Raw genomic sequence first — 16,586 nt, 5'->3', positions numbered from 1 at the left:
TGTAGAGAATGGTAAATTCTGCCCTGGGTCTCCTCCTCTCCAGACTAAACCCCAGCTCCCACAGCCGCTCCTCACAGGACTCGCTCTCCAGCCCCTTCCCCAGCTCTGCTCCTCCTCCAGGCTGGCTCCAGCCCCTGGGTGTCCCCCCTGAGGTGATGGGCCCAGAGCAGGGCACAGCTCTCCAGGTGTGCCCTCACCGGTGCCGAGTACAGGGGCACAATCACTGCCCTGCTCCTGCTGGCCACACCATTCCTGACACAGGCCAGGATGCCCCTGCCCTTCTTGGCCACCTGGCTCATGTCCTGCAGCTGTCAACCAGCACCCGGGTCCTTTTCCACTGTGTAGCTTTCCAGACACTCTTCCCTCAGCCCATAGTACTGCTTGGGTTTGTTACAACCATTTGGCAAATGGTTGTCACACTAGCCAATCTCCAGTCATCTGGGACTTCTCTGGTTTACCAGGATAGATGATAAATGAGGCTTGGCGAGCTCTTCTGCCAGTTCCTTCAGTAATCTTGAGTGGATCCCATCCTACTTCATAGATTTGTGTCTAAGTGGCACAGCAGGTCACTATGGCCTAATAGATTGCGGGGGAAATTTTCTGCTCCCCATCCCTGTCTACCAGCTCGGGGGAGTGTTTGCCCTGAGGATAACCAATCTTTGTGTTGAAGACTGAGGCAAAGAAGGCATTAAATACCAAAGCCTTTTCCTCATCCTTGCTTACAATGTTTCTCTCTGCATGCAATAAAGGATGGAGATTTCCTTTGGCCCTCTTTTTTTTTTGTTTATGCGTTTATAAAAACACTTTTTATTATTTTTCACAGTGGTTGTCAGTTTGAGTTCTAGCTGAGCTTTTGCCATTCTAATTTTCTTTCTACATGACCTGACAACATCCTTGCACTCTTCCTGGGTTGTCTGCCCCTTCTTCCAAAGGTCATAAACTCTCTATTTTTCCCTGACTTCCAGTGAAAGTGCCCTGTTCAGCCAAGGCTGGTCTTCTTCCCTGCTGGCTCACCTTTCAGCACATAGGGATGGCCTGATCCTGCGCTTTGTTGTCCTTTGTGCCAGAAGCCAGGTTAAAGTGGGTGGTTTAGGTGGCACCTGTGTGCAAGGGCTCGAAGGCCCAGCGATGGTGCTGGGGAAGAAGCAGAGTGCAGTGCTCTCCTGTCAGAGCTGCAGTGGGCTTGGGAGAATATAGAGAGTGTTAAATTCAGTGAAGCAGTTTTGTGGAAGATTTTTAAAGGTGTCCCCAAAGCCCTATGAAAGGGAAAGAAAAAGGCAAGCACTGCCATATGCTTTTAATTTTTTTTTAATAATGAAGGCTGGATTGTTGTTCAGCTTCTACTTGGAAGAACAATCACAGGGAAACTGTGATAGTGCTTATATAGAGTCATCACCCCGCATGAACACTGGTAGGAGGTTTTGCTGCATTGCTGTTTCAGATGCTCTTTACAGATGAAAATCTACACGGAATTCAGTCTTCACTCAGTTCTTAAGGGTAGTGGTCTTTTTCTGATTTTAGAAGAGTGTTGTTATATATGTGAATGAACTTCTTTTTTGGAAATTGGATTTCTTTCAGTGCCTACTCTCTTTCTGATTGCAGCTGTCCCAAGCCAACACTGATTTTATGAGCAGGGTGCTGCCTGTAAAGAGTGAAGATAAATCTCCACCATGACTTTTCACTCCAGGCGTGAAGATAGATCTCCACCATGACTTACCACTCCAGAAGTTCATATACCTCCTCAGACCAAGTGGAGTTCTCCACACATTATTACTAGGTACTATTCTTTATCATGGTTCTACTGTGCTGTTTTATTATAGTTTTTCTCTACTTAAAGTAGTAAAAAAGATTTGTTGTGGTAAATGACGCAACAATTAACTGCCTTCATTACATGCAAGTCCAAGTTAATAGCCAGATTCAGTGTTCATTACTTTTTTTATTCTAAAGAGATGTTCTTCCTCTTTACTGCTTTTCAGTGCTGATAAATGTGTCACAGGAAGTAGCCTCCAAACAAAGGAAACTCACGATTTTTCATGCATGATAGTGTATCAAGTGCAGAATTAAATGGTGCAGACAATGAAAGGAACTGATCTCTGTGATAACATAATCTTAAGATAAGAAAAGAAAGCTGTTGTTTTGCTCTAAGGTCTGTTTCTGATGTCAGCTGAGAAATGTCAATCCATCCTTTGCCACAGATTAACCAGAAATATTGGTGCAGAAGAATGAACTTCTTTCGGCAAGTCAGACTTCTACTGTGGAAGAACTGGATCCTTCGGAAAAGACAAAAGGTAAAATATTAGTCCATGGATTTCAGGTTTGAGCCATGCACTCCACTGGATTAAGTGACTGGTACATTTATCAGCATGTAAAACTCTCAGGTCCGTCAAGGAATCACATATGATCTTTGTAGGGGCCTGTTGTCTAGCATCTTGTCTGGTGCAGTTTGCACAGCTGTTCTTTACAGACCAAACATAGAATAGCTGTGTTGGGATTTTCTTTGACAGGTAATATTGTGTACCAGAAGAGCTGTGGTTAGTAATATTTATATATTTTCACATTAAAAGATCTGTTGTTAGAAAACAATCAGCATCATTCAGCTCAGGAGGGTTTGATTCCTAACTTTAGATTTGCTCTTCACACTTAGCCGCTCTTTTAGATGTGATTCTGGTTAGGACCTTACAGTTCACACAGATTGTGTCTTTTTTAGTATGGCTGAATGACATAAGTAAAGCAAAAGCCAGAAGTCTTTTAAGTACTTTCAAATCCTCTTAGGTCTTACGATATTTCATCTTACAGCAAGACTTCATTGCAGAGTCAACAGTTGATCCATAGCCAATTTAAGCTTCTCACATTTATATGGTCTTATAACTATGCTTGCTCCATTACAGCTCTGTCTGGATATTACATTTCTCTGTGCATTTTGCTGGGATTTCTGGCTATTTATCATGTTGTTCTGCAGGATTATGGGCTGCTTTCTGATACTGTTAGTGATTCTGAGACACCTTTTTGTCCTCTGGATAAGGTCCACAGGAAAAAGTCAGAGGTCTGACAGCACTGATCCATCCGATGTATTGTGTATTGACCACACAATACATTGTGTACCAAATTGAAAGAAAGCTTCCCTTGGGCTTCAGACTTCAATCTTTTCCAAATTAGTTAACTCAGACAGAAAGGAGTTACCAAATTCAAGTCTGAGGATTTTGTATTTCCTGGGGATGAAGAATCAATATCTGAGTATTAACACAGATTAACTCTGCAGCAGAGGTGGACCAAGGAGTCTTGCCAGTTCTTGCCCCTCTGAGTTTAAGTGCTTGTCCCAAATGGATGGCAATAGATGTTGATCAGACCTTGTGGACCCTGCTGGGAAGGGTATTCGGAGCTGTGCAGTTAGAGAGGTTTCCCTCTCTAATAAGAGTGTCATTTGCCCTTTGCTGCTGGTAAGGTTTTGTTTGCTTTCAAAAAGATCAGGCATGCATTACTTCCTAGGTGGTGGTGGGTGGGTTTTTTGTTATTGCTCTGTTTTAGAAAGGAAACCCTTAAGAGGAAAACTGTGAAATAGAAAATTGTTGCCTAGTGTAAAGCTTTCAACTCTTTTGCTCTAAGAATATGTTGTGCTTAACTAAAGCTGTTACACAAAATTATAGTGGAAAAACAGGGCAGCTCCAAAAAACCTGTTTTTAATTATTCTGTGGAGTGCCTTTTGCCCAAAACAACATTCACGTGTGACCCATCTTGTCTTTGGCTCTGTTGCTATATGCATTATCATTATGTATTTGGTACCTGGTTGGGGAGGAGCGAGCAAAGGTAAAGAAACAAGGAGGGCTTTCCTCTGCGTATGCTGTAACCCTGGTTCTGAATATATTTTGTCCTGGCTGTTACAGGGAGGAGCAAAAAAGTGCTGTGTGTCTGGATACAAAAATCCCATTGCTGTTCCTCAGAGCCCTAGGCCTGTGTTACAGGATCAAAGGATTGTAGTTTCAAACCTCTGCCAAAACACACAGAAGGCAGTAAAACAAACTGAAACACAGGAGTGGAGGAAACAGACTCAAAACCAGGCAGGATGTTGCTCTGTGGTAAAGCAGTGCCCTTGATTTTCTGACATGTCTCGGGAACCGGTGACTGTTCTAAGTGTATTGAAAGGTCTGGGCAACAAAGTGGCTTTTGATGGGGTCTTCTGTGTTATTGAATGAGGTGTTTGATCTTAATACATACATTTCTACAGGTATTAGGAGATTAATAGCATTGAAATGAATGATGACAAAAGGAAGCAAAAGTAAAGGTCAAAGTATGTAAAGGTTATGCTGCAGTTTTTTACTTTTGGGTAAGCACAGTGTACTGACAGCCTGCTAATGAGCCCAGCAGTGTCAAAGTGTGGATTAAAATAATCCTTCTGTTGCTTATATGTAATCCTTGTTGTAGAGTCATGCACTACCTCCTGCCTCTTTATACCTCAGTCAGGATGTTTAGATACTTCTTTAGAAGAGGTGAAGAAGCCACCGAGCACTGAGTTAATAGTGATGTTTCATGGCATTCTGATGAAATCCTCTTTTGGGTTTCCTTCTCAAAAGGTGTAACAGGCAATGGATAGCCACAGGCACGTGCTGCACTGGGCCTTTCTGCTGCTCTGAGAGGAGGTCTCATGCCTTTAGCCACCTAGTAACTCTATGGTGGTCTATTTATAAAATTTATTTTTAATTTACTCTTTTCCTTTTTTTCCAGCTTCGTTTTCTAGTGGAGCTTTTATGGCCTCTGTCATTGTTTCTTGCACTTGTCTGGCTGAGGAAAGCTAATCCACTGTACCGCCAACATGAATGTAAGAATGTTTCAGATGTTACCATGATCTGACTTCTTATAGGTAATGGCCAGGTGTTCTCAGACAGAGGTATTTGGACCTGTTTGTGGAGCGTTATTATCCAGTGGTGAAAGAACAGACTTCAGTTCAAGTAGCTTAGTTATTTGTAGCCATGTAGTGTAAAACTTAGCAGTGAAGACATAGAAAAAATGTCTAGTTTTCCTGTGATATGCTTTCTGGTCAGACTTACCTGAGGTCTTAAGGTGCTATCTAGTTTTGGATTTCCGTAATTCTGTTACTGAGAAAGTACTACCTCACTACCTATTTAAAAAGACCTTCACATTACTCAGAATGAGTTCCTGTTGAAAATAGCCATATTGCTTATATTGGTGGCTTCTTTTTTCTCAGTTAAAGATAAATCCATGTGATTCCTATCACATTCCTTCTGTAGAGAGCCAGCTCATCATGCTATTTATATTCACAAAGGCTGCATTAGAAAAGACGCCTAACAATTTCTGTTTTGTGCTTTGATACTCTAGGTCACTTCCCAAACAAGGCAATGCCATCAGCAGGAACGCTGCCATGGTTACATGGCATCTTCTGCAACATGAACAATCCCTGTTTCCGCAGCCCAACCCATGGAGAGGGTCCAGGTGTAGTGTCCAACTACAAAAATTCCATGTAAGCAGAGCTGTATGTGTGAGACTGGGTTGCAGTAGTACAGGCCTGCTAGGGAACTGCTGATGGCTTGCTCTGGGCACCTGTTGGGCGATCGTGGGCATGAATGATGGAGGGAGAAAGGCTGGAGTATTCTCACCTTGCTTAGAAAGGTCTCTCACCACACCAAGGAATATTTTAAAGAATTGTTCTGTGGTATGAATAAATAGGGAAGATAATAATATACCAGTGTGCAAACAGTGGAAGACAAAAATTTTCAGTTCTAGAACTTTGGTTTCATCCTAACAATGGTCAACAGAGTTGAAACAGAGCCCACAATGGTAGGTTTAGGTCTTTTAGCTAGAGACTTCAGTGCAAGTCTCTAGGGAACACATGTTCTCTTAAAAAAATCTGTAAAAACCTGTTCACTGAATGTCTTGGGACAAATCTTTTTGATAAAAGAGCATGGAATACCTAAGCCTTCTTTTCTCATCACTATAGTTGTCCCTTCTGAATGAGAGCTCTGATGAAGTAGCTGCATTGCCACTTCTTATGTAGCACTTGTTTTGGCTATATACTTATGAGGCTTTATTCAGCACCTAACCTTCAGATACTAAGCTTGTTTGCAAAACAGGAGGATGGGAGATTTCCAGACTATTACTGAAAAAGGGCTGTGGGAGTGTTTTATTGCATTGTTCATTACAGCTGAGTCATGAAAGAAAGTATAGCAGACAAGGATCCTTAGAGTGAAAAATCCCTGTTAGCCTAAATATAAAAAATGTTCCCAGTCTCCCTGTTGCAAAGTCCACTTTGCAGCATCCAATGATTAAAATTCATGAGCTAATAATGTGAAGGCCATTGAAGCCCCTGTCATGTGAAAGTCTCTAATGTGGACTTAACTTACCATTTGGCCTTTTGTTCCTAATGAACAGGATTAAAAAAAGTCAGCTGAACATTTTTAGTGGGGTACAGTCAAACACACAGTGGAGCTAGAGGGTTCTGTACATTCTGGCTTTTCTAGGTTGCTTGTTACAGAGCAAACTGTCACTTTGTCAGTCCCAGTGAATCCAGTGCACTACAGCAGAAGTAAATTCATTGTGTTCTCTGGAATAATTTGGTCCTTCCTGTTTGTTGTTTCCTGTAAGCTAAAATGAGTCATGGGGACTGAGATACACTATTGCATGCAAGGAAAAACATAATACTGTTAAAGAAGTGTAATGGCCTTACCTGATAGTAAGAATTGCTGCTTATGCCTGTTCGTAAACAGAGGATCTGGTCGCATCCTTGCTTGATCTGCATGTTCTAACCCAGAACCAGTAGTTGAACTGCTGCCTGTGACTATTTGTTAATTGTGTTTTCCTGCTCCTCCTAGAAGAAATATTCTGAAGGGACCTAACAACTTGGAGGAGACTGATGTGTGAGGTGAAGGATGTTTCTGTTTGTGAATGATTCCATGTCACTTGCTAGGCTGAGCATGTGCCCAGATTGCCCCATTCAACTGCTGGAGGTGGGCCTGGGCTAGAGCCAGGGCAGATTTGAACTATAACAAGTTGTCTGGGGAAGGTCCTGCATCCCCAGAAAGACCAGCATGGCTAATGAAAAAATGAATGAATGGCCAATCTTCTGCAACACCAGTAGCCCTCTTAAAACTTCTGTGGACTTTCAAATCTAACTGAACTCCAGACTACCTGAAACTGAGGATAAAACAACTTAGTTTTTTTCCTCATCCCTAATAAAGACAGTCAATGTTTCTTTTCTTTTCTTTTCTTTTCTTTTCTTTTCTTTTCTTTTCTTTTCTTTTCTTTTCTTTTCTTTTCTTTTCTTTTCTTTTCTTTTCTTTTCTTTTCTTTTCTTTTCTTTTCTTTTCTTTTCTTTTCTTTTCTTTCTTTCTCTTCTCTTCTCTTCTCTTCTCTCTTCTCTCTTCTCTCTTCTCTCTTCTCTCTTCTCTCTTCTCTCTTCTCTCTTCTCTCTTCTCTCTTCTCTCTTCTCTTCCATTTGTTTGTTTGTTTGGGGTTTTTTTTCACTTGAAAGGTTCTCAAGAGTCATCACTCTTAAATTACTGTTTCTTCATTATTTCTCCTTTCAGCCTTGCAAGGGTATATAAAGATGCTCAGGAGCTTTTACTGGAAACCCCTGAAATCCATGACCTTGGAAGAATCTGGGAAGAACTGATCATTATGACTCAGTTTATGGAAACAATGAGAACTAATCCTGAAAGAATTGCAGGTAATTGTTATGTCTATATCCTTTAGAGTATTTATTTTTCCTTCTGAGAGTTGGATAGTAGTTACTTTGGAGGCTGGCAGCATTATAATATATTTCACATGTAGCTGTTGCTCTGCTTACTGTTAGGGTAAGTTAAAATCTGTTCAGTGACAAACACCTGTAATTGAAGTGAAAGGAGAGAGGCAGTCGTCTCTTTCTACAAACATCTTAAATAACAGTAGACAAAACTCAAAAAGCATGGATATCTCACCACACAAAGTAAAACATGGCTTTAGAAATGTCCTTAATTATTATTAAAGTAAAAGCAGAAGCAGTGAGAAAGTTCACTGGAAGATGCAGAGGAATGGAAGATTAGGAACATGTCTGAATATATGCCAGGAGCATAACCCAGAGAAGTGCTTAGAGGTACTTTGTCACAGTCTTAGCTAAAACAGGTTTGAAACAGTGAAGAAGGAAACTCTTCATGGTGTGTTTAGAAAGAGAAAGCATTGAACACTTGTAAACAGAATTGCAAATTCATTGCATTAACTTTTAATTAAAGCAACTTGCCAAACTCAAAACACAGTCCTGGGGAAAATAGGGAATGTGAAATTGTGAATTTTTTGGACTTGAAGTATCGAATTTGAAAAGGTACTCCTGAAACTAAAGGTATAGAAATGGTCTGGCTTTGTGAATTGATCTGTCCCATTCTCAAATCCTTTGTCACAGGAATAGCATTTTTATTAAAATTAGTCACTCTCCATATATTTTGAACAGCATCTGTATAAACCATCTGATACACATGGTCCACTATCCTATCAGAGGTTTATATAACTAGAAGTAAAAAAGAGATTATCTCCTTGTAAATAAGAGTGAGACAACCAAATGCCCCAGAATGTAAACAAGAACTTGAGTATAATCTGAGCTGTTGTTTGTACCCAGCCACAGAAATCAAACATGACTATTTAGAGGGGAGGAAAAGCATGTCATGCCATGGGTTTGCTATGTATTGCTAAGGGCCACACCCTATGGTTTAGGAAGTTGCCTTTGCGTCCCATTTGAACTTTACTCATTAAATATAGAGTACATTCCCACAAATCCTGTGACATGTAATGTTAATGCTCCTTCAGAATCTGTGAATGTTTTAAATGTGTTTTACTTTTTTAAAAAAATAAAAGTTTGGAATTTCCTATTATATAAAACAGTAAAAAAGTTCTGAAGCCTTACTAATAAAATTTGAATTACCATCTTTCTTTATGCAGCAAAAGTTACTGAAAGATTGGCTATTTAAGTTGTCTGTGTTTATAACTTACTACTATCACTTTAGTAACACTCTTAATCTAATAGCTGCAAAGCTGAGCAAGGAAAAATTTGCAAATGTCAGAGTTGTGATTGCCCCTTCTTCTGATTCCTGAAATCAGACCTGCCTCTTGAGTCCTCCTTCCTTGTTCCAGTCTCTCTTTGCTCTGACACTTTTGATGAGATGTTTTCTTGTGGTGTGCTTTTTCCTCCACACTGCCTGGATGCCAGGAAAGGCATCAATAAGAATATGAGGGACAGACCCCTGCTATTGTTTTCAGTGTTTACTGCTTGAATAAATATGTGAAGAAACAATTGAAGAAGTTCTCAGACCCTGTAGCCTCAGGCCAGAATATACTTAGTGCAGATGGAATTGTGGAAGTTAGTTGGCAAACTCTGATAAGATTCAGCTCACAGAATGGAGTGCATGTTTATTAGAAATATCTAAAGTTATATTCCCTATGTCAGTAGGATACACACTGCTCCTGTCAGTTTCCATTGCCTGTTCTAAAGACTAGAAGACTTAGAGCTATTCAAGCATTCTTTACCAAAGTCTGTGGATATTGTGTGAGGTACTTTTAATAAAAGTATAATTTAGTAAAGTTATAATAAATATTTATTGAACATGAGCAACATTTAGTTTCCAAGCTTTTTGCTTGCACCATGCTGAGACAGAGTTCTCACTGATGAGATTTGTAACAGAAACAAGTTTTAAAAGATTGGAACTGTTTGACTTTAGGAACAGCAGTATTTTAAGTGTTGTTACAGACAGTAGCAGGGAAATAGGTGGCCTCTTACATTTGTCTAATTTAACATCTTACATGTGTCTAATTTAACAGTGGGTCTCACTGGTTTGCCTGAAGAGTAGTTGTTAATCTAGTTTAATATGAAGCATAAGCTACACTTTATGCTTCTCCAAAGAAATTGAGTTTTTTCTCATGGAAGATTTTCAGGGGTCACTTTTGCAATGCTAGAGAATAAGGTTAACTAACTAAAATTGATTGACAACAGTGATAAAATAGTGTAAATGTAAAGGGTTGTCTGAAGTTATTTACACAAGGCTCAGAAGAAAGGACACTAAGAACAGTAGCATACTTGAATCTGAACCTTTAAAATAAAGCTTTACATCAGAAAAAATCAGACACTTTCAAATGTAGTCAGGGCTGCTTTCAATGTGTCCATTCCTGTAGCCCTAGTCTGAAACATCTTTGAGAGATCAGATATGCAGAGCCAGAACACTCAGCATTTTCTGATTATCATTTCCCAACAAAGGATTAAAATGATTTTGAATTGCAAAAATAATTTTAGCCCCAGTTAGTCACGACTAGGTATAGGAGCCAAAGCACATTCTTTTTGCAGGTTTAAGCCAGGATATGAGCTGTTCTTTAACTTCCTTTGTTTGGTATCTCACTGATCTATGCATTCTTTTTTCCTCCAGGAAGAGGAATACGAATTCTAGACATTTTGAAAGATGGGGAGACCCTCACTTCCTTTTTGCTAGAAAATGTTGGCCTCACAGATTTTGTTGTTTACCAGCTTATTAATGCTCAAGTGCGCCCTGAACAGGTGGGTAGAGTTTAACAGCTACCAGGTCATTATCTGTGAGGAACCAATCTCCTGGCTCTAGGTGCAAAGCAGTCTCAGTGAAGGCCTTGGGCCCAGAATAACTGATGCCTTATGGGCTGTTTGTACAATTTCTCCATTAGCTTTTTGTGAATCTAGAGGAAGAGGTGTTTGATTTGTCTTTAAAAACATTTTGAGTTTACATTAAATCCTGTTGTGGCACCCAAATAATGAAGAAGAAACAGTACTGGCAAGTACTGCATCCATACCCATGAATGAAGACTTGACTCAAAAACATAAGGAAGCTGTGCATCCTTTTGAGGTAATAGTCCTGATTAGAGAAGAACTATTGGAGGTTCTTAATTTATAATTTAAATTCTCTGCCCTAATGTCAGCATGGTAGCTTTTTGGTATTGTCTCACATGAATAGGTAGAAGTGGAGAAGCAGACCTGTTTTCTTAGATTCTGTTTGAAAAATAGATCTGCTCAGAAAATTCAGAGTGAAAAGTGCAGGTCAAATCCCTCCTGAAGTAGCTAAGCAGGGAACTATGTTTGACCAAGTCCAGGGGGTCTCTGCTTCTGCATGTACATGCTGTATATGTTTCTGCATGATGGCTGGGAGCTCTCTAAGGAATGCTATATTAATGAATGAATGTTGCTGAATTGGAATTCTGGAACAATTTCTACACTGCATTAGTGAGGGTGGAAGCAAGTGAATAATTGAGGCTGAAAGACACAATTCCTGTGTTTCACTGCCACATAAAATGCAAATTCTGAAACTGTGTGTGGGCAGAAAAAAGGAGGGCATTCATGACCTTTCATGCAGTTCCTTTTGTGCATCACAGGTTCCAGCTGGTGTGAGCAGTAGCCAAATTGCTTATTTGCTGTGTTCTTGATTGGTACGTGGGGAAGCCCTCCCCTGTCCTTACTTTATCATGAAGCAATACCACAGGATCATACCAAAGCCAGTGTAAATTGATACATCCTATGCATTTTCACACTTCCATGTCAGCTGAGATGTTGAAAATTTGCTTCCTTGCTGCTTGTGACAAGGAGAATATATACAGATATCCTGCTGGGTTTCCCTTTCCCTATTAATCCCATACCTCTTCTGCACCAGGGGTCTGCTGTGTCAGGAGAACTGAGTGCTGCTGTATTAGACTCTATTAGCTCCCCAGTGGCATTCATTCATCTATTGCTAAAAATTCTGCTTGCCAGTGTATGCAGGACTGAAGTTTTCAACACCATCACCAAAAAAATAATTATTGAAACCTGCTGGAATGTGGTGTCTTTCTGCTGTGCTTTCTGTGCTGATGTAGAAAGAGATGTAGTTCTCTTGATTCTGGAAATTAAAGAAATTGAGCATTGGTTAGAAGAAACTGGAGGAGATGTGGTGTTAAATACCACTTTTGCTGCCCTCTATGCAGTTTCTTTGTTAGCAGTAATTACAGGGATACAAGATCATCTCACCAGAGCTGATTTACAGCTATGAGGAAAGAAAGTGCTGGGAATACTTCTTTCAGGTGAAAATAATGCAGAAAAACCAATCTCATAATTTTTAATACACAGCAAGAGAATTATTTTCAGTAGGAATTGAACACTGCATTTTCTGTGAGAGATAATTTGCTTCATTCCAATAGCCCTTCTTGATAAGGAGGTTGCTTGGGCTGAACTTACGCATGGTTGAGGTGGAAGTTCCAGAGCCATGACTAGACCCTAGATCTATGGTTGTCTTAATCTTCAACTGCGATAGTTCATCTCCAGTTCTTCATGCTGCTCTGCCCTCTGTTAGCCTGCTTATTTCTGTACACCCCTTCCCCCTGCTGCTGATGGCACAGATCTGATCAACCTGAAAGCAACTTGTTTACAAAAGCCTGACTGTTGCCAACAGCTGGCTGGAGATCTAGGTCTGAGCCGCCTGGGAGTCAGGAAATGACACACAGAGCTGAAAGCTAAACCTGATCAAACAGCCAACTAGCTGAAAAAATAATTTGGACTTCATCTTGCCAGCTTTGGCTAAACAGTGACACATTGATTAAAAAAAAAAAAAGTATTGAAGTTTCCCTCTGAGGGCCTGCTTTTTTGAGTCATTCTAAGATAAAGATAAGAAACTGATGTTAAAGCACAACAATAAGAAGTTCAGGAAAGATTGGCAGCAGCACAGCCTACCGGAAAAATTGGAAGGGCGGAGGTTTGATGTTTTTCTAATCCCATCTGTTCATGAACATTATTGAAATGCAGTTACAGTTTGTAAATAACAACTCTTTTTTTTTTTCTGTGTTTATCCTTCTTAGTGATGTTAATGTCACTGTTTCCTCATTTCACAAGTCAAATCAAGGTTCCCAGGCTGCCTCCCCGTGCAGCCCAGTTTCATGGTAGTTGACACTGCCTGATGAGGACCACACCAAATGAGGCGTGTATAGTTAAAAAATGCTGTTCCTACCATACACATCCCCAGGACATAAGTGACCCAGCAAATATGCAGATTATTTCACTGACATAAACTAACTTAATTCCAATTAAAATGTTCCAGTTTGAGGGAGGGCAGGGGTGTGTGGTTTTGGAGGTTTTTTGCAAGACAGGCTGGATCTGTCCGTTGAATTCCTTCTTTTGCATTCTGCCTTTCTCCACACTGTCAAACTTGTGTTAACAATGCCTTTATAGCAGTACAGCTGTAGTGATGATAGTGCCTCTCAGATACTTCTGGAAATTCACATCCCATTTTTGCATCATAATTCCAAAATACCATCTCTGTGTAATTCAGAAGCCTTTCTTTTTTTGTCAACTGCTGCTCTATAAGCTGAAGCTCAGGGCAGTCATGGCAGATAGAGTACAATGTTATTATAGACCTCTCTGCCTCTGCCTTTCGTATTCTGGATGCTGACTTTCCTGAGCCATACTTGCACTTCGGTTGACAAAGTGCTTCTGACAGATGAAGCACTTAATGAATAACTCCTCAGTCTACTTTGAATCCACTCTCCAGAGCTACTAAAGTAATTTTTTTCTCATTCTTCTGTGGTTTTAAATATTCTCTTTACAGGCACCTCCAAACAAGGGGTAGCTGCTAACTATAGGAGATTTTCACATATAAAATTTTGATAATGATGAATTTCCTAATTTGCTTAGATAAGAAATAAATATGCATCTATATCTGACCTGGTACAGGTGTGGTGTGTTTTTTCAAGCTATATGTCTTAAAGACTGGAATGCTCAGCAGATTATTTTTCTATAGAAAATTATTTTCCTGGGTAGATTTTGACAATTTCTAATAAGAAACTTAATATTTTCTTATTACATTCATTTAGTCTAATTATACTGTGTCAGTGCATATTTCTTGCTTGTCTGAAAGTCTGTGTTCATCTCACAGTATGCATTTATAGTCATCACACTGTTCTGAGCAGTGTTTTCCTTAAATTTGCACTGTAAAAGGAGATAGACAGAGGATGGGAACATTAGCTCATAAGCAATTTCCAGGGCTACTTTTTATTATATTTCCATGTTCTCTGTATATTATAAAGTAAGTGGAATTTATTCATTGACTACAGAGAGCATTCCATAACAACAACGTAAATCCCATGTAAATCTACTCATTTCTATAGAGTTATTCTGCATTTACATTGGTTTAACTATAAACTAATGTGTTCCCATTAGTTGAACACTCAAGATAAAAACTTCGGGCTTTTTCTGTTCCATGTTTATGTTAGAAGTGGTAATCAGTAAATGGGTGTGATTTAATGTAAATTGGCTTTGTAAATCCTGGCTATGTGCCTGTGCAGAGTGACAGTGAATAATGGCTGTGGGAAGCGTTGTAGTGAAATAGTCATAACTGAAATAGAATGCTGAGGGAAATCAAGCTTGGGAATGAGAGGTATTGGCCTTTTTTTTTTTCTTAGAGCAAGTAACAGCAAAAATACAGCTAACCTGAACATAAAAGGTAGAGTGATGTAGTACCATCATTTGGTCCTGGGAAAATAATTTCAAGCAAGCTGCAGCTATTCCTCCTTCACCCTTAGGATGGGTGGCATGGCTCCAGGTGTGCTTAGATGACAGTTAGGAAGGGAAGATGACTCGCAGGGACTTTTGCAATGAAAGGAAAGTCACTAATGAAAAGACAAAAATTGTTTCTGAAGGCAAGGTGATCTAGCATAGCATCAAGTGAAGGTGATTCAAGGGTTGATGCTTCAGCTGACCGCATCTCTCTGCCATTCATTAAAATATCAGCAGGGGCTGATATCAAACTGTCCACTTTTGATAAATTTTTTATTGTTCCTGAGCAGTATGCAAGTTTCATAATAGTAAATAAAACATTGGTTTTGTTTGTAGTTTGCCTATGGAGTCCCTAGCTTGACTCTGAAGGACATTGCTTGCAGTGAGGTGCTCCTGGACCGCTTTATTATCTTCAGCAGCCGAAGAGGTCTCCCTTCTGTACACAAGGCCATGTGTGCCCTGTCCCAGGACAGTCTACAAAGAGTAGAAGATGCCTTGTATGCAAATGTTGATTTCTTTAAGCTGTTTCGGCTGGTAAGTATTAACACAATTAACCTGCCTTATGTTGTCTTTTTTTTTTTTTCCCCTTATATTTCATTGCCCTGCAAGAATTTTTTTTTTTTTTGTAATACATCACCAATTTTCCAAGTGGTCTTAGTTTATTTATCCCTGCAAATGTAAGGTTATGGATGTGTGATTGTTAACCTACCACCAGCAGGACACCAGATAGTTCTGTTTAGAGTATGTTTTAGAATGAAACAGATTAAATTCACAGTACAGCAGAACTAAGAGATTCAAATGCAGGTTTTAAATCAAAGTTTGTGTTGAAATATTATCTGTTATTATTACAGACTGAAATATTATCAGTCTGTGTAGCAAAACAGTGTGTGGCAAACCTACAGGGAACCATGAGGATTCTGAAAATACCGAATGCAGCCGATTCTGTCTTTGCTCCTTCCAGGATGACAGAATTTTACACTGCAGTCAAAGTCACAGTGCAGCTTGAGCTGGTGTAGCCATGTGAGCCATTTTTAAAAACCCAAATCAGCCAAACTAGGAAGTTGTGCTGGCTTTCATCACTCTTTCTATAGAAGCTTTTCCTTACTTCTGTTCATTTTCTTTGCCCTTCTTTGTGTTCCTGTTTCTACTGGGACCTTGCTATGAATTAACCACTTCTGCAGCCTTGGTTTAGTATGGAGATATTATGCCACTCTGTATATATGTAAAAGCATAGATTAATGTTATTACTTTAAAATATATTATAAAATACAAATTATATCAAATATAATTATAAAATGGCATATTCTTCTAGTATTTCATTTGTACTCTGCACAATGAGGTGATGCTTTCAGAGAACTATTAATAAAGGCTCCAAGGTCTCTTTCCTCATGATAGCAAACTTAAATGTCTATCACTGTGTATATGTCTTTCATGTTTGTTTTCCCTATGATCATGCTTTGCATTTTTCAACACTGAATTTAATTTCCTGGTTTTCACCTTGTAATGTAATGTCATGAAACCATCACATTGTCAGTTGGCTTTATAGGAGCAGGCAGGATATGTGAAAAACTCCTAAGTTGCATAGGAAGTATTGGTCAGACTCTTCTGCCACAGCAGTGTAGCACTATGATTAATTTAACATGGATTTTGTTAAGCTCTGCTTTTCCAGAACTGGGAACAGAGGATGCCAGGAGCTGCAATTGACACACCAGGAAAACACTGATTATTGTAGCATTGATAGTCAGTCATTGTGCCCATGTGATTTTACCAACCCTGATAAGAATTTGTGGTCAGATTCTGAGAGATGCTGTTTTCCATTTCTAAAAATATATTGTCTTATGTTTTCATATATCTTATGCTTGCTGGAAGTAGCAGTGAATTAATACTACAGTATTTCTTATTTCTAAAATAGATTTTCAGTATTTGAGGTCTTCAAGTGAATATTCACAATGTACTGCCCAGCTTTTTTTACAGGTTTACAATTCCTGTTCCTCAGAGTTTTTTCAAAAAGACCAGGTTAAGGCAGGTGCTCCAAGAACCCTGTATAATCTTTGCACAGACTGGTTCCCCTTAGGGGACAAGG

The 16,586-nt window shown here is 39.5% G+C and overlaps 1 protein-coding gene across 1 annotated transcript in view; it reads left to right on the top strand.

Annotated features, from left to right (window-relative positions):
- Positions 1-2,222: 2,222 nt before the first annotated feature.
- ABCA4 (ATP binding cassette subfamily A member 4) overlaps positions 2,223-16,586 on the top strand; it is a gene marked incomplete at both ends in the record, with an annotated part of 60,374 nt that continues 46,010 nt past the window's right edge. The window contains 6 exons of the mRNA XM_084211367.1: positions 2,223-2,288; positions 4,720-4,813; positions 5,332-5,473; positions 7,536-7,675; positions 10,392-10,519; positions 14,840-15,037. Coding sequence (XP_084067493.1) covers positions 2,223-2,288; positions 4,720-4,813; positions 5,332-5,473; positions 7,536-7,675; positions 10,392-10,519; positions 14,840-15,037 — 768 coding nt within the window. The remainder of the gene's footprint in view (positions 2,289-4,719; positions 4,814-5,331; positions 5,474-7,535; positions 7,676-10,391; positions 10,520-14,839; positions 15,038-16,586) is intronic.

This window comes from Fringilla coelebs, assembly GCF_963513975.1.
Source record: "Fringilla coelebs genome assembly, chromosome: 9".
Lineage (NCBI taxonomy): Eukaryota > Metazoa > Chordata > Aves > Passeriformes > Fringillidae > Fringilla > Fringilla coelebs.
The sequence above is the reverse complement of the archived record's forward strand: the minus strand, read 5'-3'. Positions and strand labels throughout refer to the sequence as shown.